At 36.3% G+C, this 6,181-nt stretch overlaps 1 protein-coding gene across 1 annotated transcript; it reads left to right on the forward strand.

The window, feature by feature from the left end:
- Positions 1-277: 277 nt before the first annotated feature.
- LOC109805433 (receptor-like serine/threonine-protein kinase ALE2) lies at positions 278-5,241 on the forward strand. The gene is made up of 9 exons (XM_020367500.3): positions 278-790; positions 1,572-1,889; positions 1,997-2,104; positions 2,224-2,331; positions 2,444-2,818; positions 2,924-3,208; positions 3,383-3,784; positions 3,884-4,127; positions 4,300-5,241. The coding sequence occupies exons 1-9, from the start codon at positions 715-717 to the stop codon at positions 4,796-4,798; spliced, it is 2,415 nt and encodes an 804-aa protein (XP_020223089.2). The 5' UTR covers positions 278-714; the 3' UTR covers positions 4,799-5,241.
- Positions 5,242-6,181: the final 940 nt, after the last annotated feature.

The raw sequence follows: 6,181 nt of genomic DNA on the forward strand, positions 1-6,181 counted from the left end.
ATTAAAATTACCTAATTAAAATTTTAGGGATCAAAATTGCACAATTACAATACTTGAAGAATCAAAAACGCAATTAAGCCAAAATTTTATATTGCCCGTACATGAATGATTAACTCTTAAATTAAACCAAGAATCATAAGTCCTTGGTCAATGATTTTGCCTCGATAAACTATATGCAAAGTCAAACATTATGGTAATTCAATTTCAATTACTCTCTTCCGTTCAACCAATGCACATGCAGTTCACATTCACACGGTTAATTCAACTAGTCTCTCTCCTTCATTCAATGTTTGTGTCGCTCACTCTTTCTCTCTCTCTCAAAATGAAGCACACTAACACAAATCCAACCCCACCAACCCTCTTACAAAGAAGTTACTCTCTTCTTTGCTTTGCTGTTCAGATTGTACTGTGGTGTTTCTTTTTTGGTTTTATCTCTTCTTAGTTCTCACTGCTCAGTGATTCTGAAGAACAATGAAAGTGTCATTTCGCAATCATTAATTAAGAAAAGGAGGAAGCATGTGTGTCTCCTTCCTAAACCATTAATCTGGTTTCCTATTAATTTGGTTAGCATTGTCGGTCTGCTTTTATTCTAGTCTTTCTCATAGGTAGCTGTCCCTTACAGTGCCTTCACCATATTATGCTGCTTCTATCTTCAAACTCTCTTCAATTTTATTCTCTCCTTGGCTTGTCACTTGTCGGTGAAAGATCTTCACAATGAGATTGCAACTTATTTTCCTGCTAATTAAGCTACATTTTGTTATATGTACACCCCAGTTTCATGAATATGCTGGTATGTGCTTAATTTAGATGTTCTTAGTTAGTATACTAGCATGTATGATCCATTTGAGTAGCCCCATAATTTATTAATGAATATGAAGTGTGGTTCGTTGTTCATGTAGTAATATGTAGGGCATTTGTTTGTTTGGGGAACTGTTCCCTTGTTGAAAATGAAACTATATCACAATAGTAGCTTACTAACTATAATCACAATAACTATTCTGCATATTTGTTTGCTTGGGGAACTGTTCCCTTGTTGAAAATGGTTGTGCAATCATTAATAGGACACCATGCTATGAATTGTAGAAGCAGCGAGTCTCTTACTTTTTTTGGGGGGCACCATGTCAATAATTTAGCATTTTTTACAATATATGCAAGTAATAGGCAGGAAACTAGTTCTTTTGTTATGGTTTTAGAATTGCCTAGGGAAGATAAAAAGAGTTTCAGATATATGAATCTAAATAGTCTTGGTAAGTTAGCTTTCTTAGTAACTCGCTACATCCTTGGCACAGGTTGAAGATCATGAATAGAGTAGAGACAATCGATGAAATCGATTAAAATATTATTTTTGAGTAAGATATACAGGGTAGGTGATGCATTTTCTCTCTGCTTTGAAAGGCTTTAAACAAGCAATGCAGTCGAAGTACTTTCACAAAACTAGCCCCATTATTCACAAAAGTTAGAGCCAGCTGGGCAATTTTATTATACCAACTTAGTTAATAGTTTATATTTATAACTTCCTCTCCACAATGTTCAAACTCACAATTATCCAAATTTAAATTTAAATTCTGTAGCCACCAATCTGCACCGTTGGAGAATCAGAGGCCCTTCAAGCATTGCATTCCCACCATTAGAGTCATCTTCTGGAGTTCCTGCTAGTATTGGACTTCCACCTTCCAAGGCATCTTCTAGAGTTCCTGGAAATATTCCACTTTCACCTTCCAAATCATTCTTCAAAATTCCCATAATGAAATGGATGCACAATTATGTGGACTCTCCAATATCACACCATCATAAACATAAGCATAAGCATAAGCATCACTATTCCAAAAGCAAGTCCACCAACCAAGTTCCTGGGCCAATCTTTCCAGTCCATCCTCATACTCATCAAGGTTTGATTCTCTGAAAAATAAAGTTCCTTGCACAATTTTAACATTTCTTGACTTGAACAGCCCAAAATAAATTACATTTATTCTGTAAATTTCTCTTGAAAATGAAGGTCCTCCAGTCTTCAAATCAGAACATCCATTCTCTTCACCCATGAGCTGGGATTTTCATGCACCAGCACCAGCACCAGCACCCGCAATTCTATCACACCAGTTGAATGGTATTAAACATTCATTTTGGTCATTTCCTTTACATGTTGTGTTATTATATCTTTTCTACCCTGATAGCTAACTAGATTTAACACCCCACTCTGTGGGATGCTTTATCCATCACCATCAGTGCCCTCTCCTTCACCTAGAATTTCACCTCTAGGTCCATCATTAAAGAAGACAAAGACTCCACCACCAGCATATGCTTTGGTTCTACCATCTCCACCACCTAACAAAGGTATTATTCTAGAGTCTAGAATCCTCAACTGTAAAATTTGGTTCCTTTTTTTTCAATAATCTCCGAGTTATGTGATATATGTGTATTGATCCTATTCCTACCTGACCTTTAGATTGCATGTCTTTGACTTGCTCTGAGCCCTTGACATATACACCTCCTGGATCACCTTGTGGTTGTGTATGGCCTCTTCAAGTTAAACTTCGCATCAGCATTGCAATATACAAGTTTTTTCCTTTGGTTTCCGAGCTGGCAAAAGAAATTGCAGCCAGTGTTTTGCTGAACCGTAATCAAGTACGCATCGTGGAAGCTGATGCAATAAGCCACCACCAGCTCGAGAAAACCAATGTTCTCATAAACTTGGTACCCCAAGGAGTGAAATTTGATGAAACAACAGCATTTTTAATATATAAGAAATTCTGGCAAAGAGAGATTCTCAATGATGCTTCTGCCTTTGGTGCCTATGAAGTACTCTATGTTCATTATCCAGGTTAGATATTAACATTAGTTTCTTAAGCTCATTTGTGTTTGTGCTAATGAAGTCAATAAGTATAGTATATTTGGTTTCATTTATCCTTTTGTATAACACACGCAGGTCTTCCACCATCGCCTCCTTCAAATGTTTATGGTATAGATGCTGAACCGTACCCTGGTCGTGGCAACAATGGAACAATGGTGAAACCTTTTGGAGTAGATGTCTCAAGGAAGAAAAAAGAAGAGAATGGTGGAAGGGTGGTTATTATGATCGTGCTAACATCCTTTACTGTCTTTGTTCTATTCATGGGAGTTGCCTGGCTTTGTCTCTTGAAATGCAGTTTCTGTAATCTTGAACCTGAACAAGTTCCAGATGTTCAAATTCCATCTTCTTCGAAACAATCAGGTAACTTAAAAGTACTGATTCTGTCAAAATCTTGATGGTACTTTAGATACAGTTGTAGGGAAGCTTTTGCTTTGAAAATCTACATCTTAGCTATGTATTTGAGAGTCTTCATCTTCAAGTACAAGTAGTTGCACATGAAATTCACTAAAAATATAAAACTGAATATGTTCAAAGCAGGGACTGCCAGTACTAGGTCATTGACTTATGGGAGCATGCCGGGTTCTAGATCAATGTCCTTCAGTTCTGGAACAATAATGTACACAGGATCAGCTAAAATATTCACTTTGAATGAAATAGAGAAAGCAACAAATAACTTCAATTCTTCAAGAATATTAGGAGAAGGTGGCTTCGGTCTTGTTTATAAAGGTGGCCTACAAGATGGCAGGGATGTGGCAGTGAAGATTCTCAAAAGAGATGACCAGCATGGTGACCGTCAATTCTTTGCAGAAGCCGATATGCTTAGTCGCTTGCACCATAGAAATTTAGTTAAATTGATAGGTGTATGCACAGAGAAACAGACTCGCTGCCTAGTCTATGAGCTTGTCCCTAATGGCAGTGTGGAATCTCACTTACATGGTAAGCATTAAGCAAAGTCACTGATGATGAAAGTCATAAACACTTATGGCAGCCAATTCACAAGAGTTTTAACTTTTGAAAGCTCTAACTTGTTCCTAGGTGCTGACAAGGAAATTGAGCCACTTGATTGGGATTCCCGGATGAAGATTGCACTTGGTGCAGCTAGGGGTTTGGCTTATCTGCATGAAGATTGTAATCCATGTGTCATACATAGGGACTTCAAATCCAGCAACATCTTATTGGAATATGATTTTACACCCAAAGTTTCAGATTTTGGATTAGCTAGAACAGCACTGAACGAGGGAAGAAAGCACATCCCAACTCATGTTATTGGAACATTTGGGTAACAATCCCTTCCTAGACCTTTTATATTGATACTTAATGCTTTTATGCATCACAACAACTTTCTAAAAAATATTATTCGAGATATAAATATAAAAAAAACAGATGTATCACTTTTGTGCATTTCCTCAACATGAAAACTGATTTTGTTTCGCTGACATCTTATTTTGCAGCTACCTTGCTCCTGAATATGCAATGACTGGCCATCTTCTTGTCAAAAGTGATGTCTACAGCTATGGAGTTGTACTCCTTGAGCTCCTAACTGGAAGAAAGCCAGTGGATTTGTCACAGCCAACAGGTCAAGAAAACCTTGTTGCATGGGCTCGTCCATTCCTTACAAGTAAGGGGGGTTTGCAGAAGATCATAGACCCAGTTATAAAGCCTAGTGTTTCTGATGATACCATGGTAAAAGTAGCAGCGATTGCATCCATGTGTGTGCAACCAGAAGCCCCTCAACGTCCTTTCATGGGTGAAGTTGTTCAGGCCTTGAAGCTGGTATGCAGTGAGTTTGAGGAAACAAGTTATGTGAGACCAAAAGGTTCTCTAGGAGATGGTCTTGTAACTAATGTAGAAGGGAAATTCTCCAGTGTTCTTGGTGAAAGAGTGGACTTTTCTGAGTGTAACAAACCCCTGCCTCAGCCTGGTTATCAACCTAGTCGAGAACCCAGGTAGAATTATCATCATAAGAGATGTTCAGTACGTTGGGCAAGAAATTTGAGTCGTTCAGGATGTTTTTGAAGAGTGAGCATGATATTTTAATTAAATAATGTCCTGGATCCCATTAAGCTTTTGCCATAGCCAGAATGGAAATTCTATTGACAAGGCAAATATATTTATTGTTACTCATTAGCAAAGGATTGCAAGTTGGTGTCAAAGACTCAACCTTCCGGAGAAAAACGAGTAAAACCTGTCCTTGAAATTGTTTGAATTATTTTATGATATTTATGCGAGGTTACATAATTTCATAACAGTGAGATATTATCCATTACATTTTGATTATCATTTCAAAAGACTCATATATGTGTATTTTATATATTTTTCTTTTTTTCTTTTATTTTATCGATTTGAAATCTTGTCAGTATCCTAACAGAAATGAAGTAATATGTTCTTGTTAATTGTTACGTTAGAGTAGAAAAATTTATGATCTATTGTTTCTTCGGCAGTTGAAGAAAAAATTTGACATCAAACTGGTGCAAAGCAGAAACAGTATAGGTAATAGTACAGTAATCACTCGACGAAATGAAGAGAAACGTGAGTATTTCTGTAATCTTTATTCAAATGTTCATAAAGGTGAGTAATCAAAAATATATTTTATCCTTGCAAAAATATCACTTAATTTTCTATTTTAAAAATTTTGAAGGCAAACCAACAAGCAATGTTGTATTTTTTCACACCCAACTGTACTTTAAGATGATGGAAAAACTTCTCCTTATACAGTAAGATCTTTTACATGTCCAAATATTTTAAAAAGAAATAATTTTATTTCTTTGCTCAATATATATATGATGGGAGTTATTTTTATGGTATTTGTCTGAGAGGATATTATTACACAAACATACTCCACAATGATGAGATATTATCAGCTTTGGGACTTAGCCCTCACGGTTTTGCTTTTTGGTCATCACCCAAAAGGCCTCTCAATCATTGAAGTATGTTTGTATTATATAAGTTGTTATTTGTTGTATTATTTTATCGATGTGGGACTTGTTTGAATCCCAACAATCCTCCTCTCAAGCAAGGGACCTAACCTTTCATGCAGCGGTGCGGCTCTGATATCAGAGATGAGGTTATTTTTATGAGATATTGTCCGCTTTGGGCCTTAGCCCTCGCGGTTTTGCTTTTGGTCATCATCCAAAAGGCCTCTCAATCATTGAAGTATGTTTGTATTATATAAGTTGTTATTTGTTGTATTATTTTATCGATGTGAGACTTGTTTGAATCCCAACATATATATATAGTAAAACTAAAATACAAAATTTGAATACTATAATCTTTCTAAAAAATTGAAACAAGTCCCTAAAAGATATTAAAGGGTGTATTGGATTAGGATTATAA

This window comes from Cajanus cajan, chromosome 10 (assembly GCF_000230855.2).
Source record: "Cajanus cajan strain Asha chromosome 10, NIPB_CcT2T_4, whole genome shotgun sequence".
Taxonomy (NCBI): Eukaryota; Viridiplantae; Streptophyta; class Magnoliopsida; order Fabales; family Fabaceae; genus Cajanus; species Cajanus cajan.

Coding starts and splice junctions, on each gene's coding strand:
- LOC109805433 (XM_020367500.3), top strand. CDS start 715: ATGAGATTGCAACTTATTTTCCTGCTAATTAAGCTACATTTTGTTATA. Junction 2,819..2,923: donor ACTCTATGTTCATTATCCAG/GTTAGATATTAA, acceptor TAACACACGCAG/GTCTTCCACCATCGCCTCCT. Junction 3,209..3,382: donor ATCTTCTTCGAAACAATCAG/GTAACTTAAAAG, acceptor ATATGTTCAAAG/CAGGGACTGCCAGTACTAGG.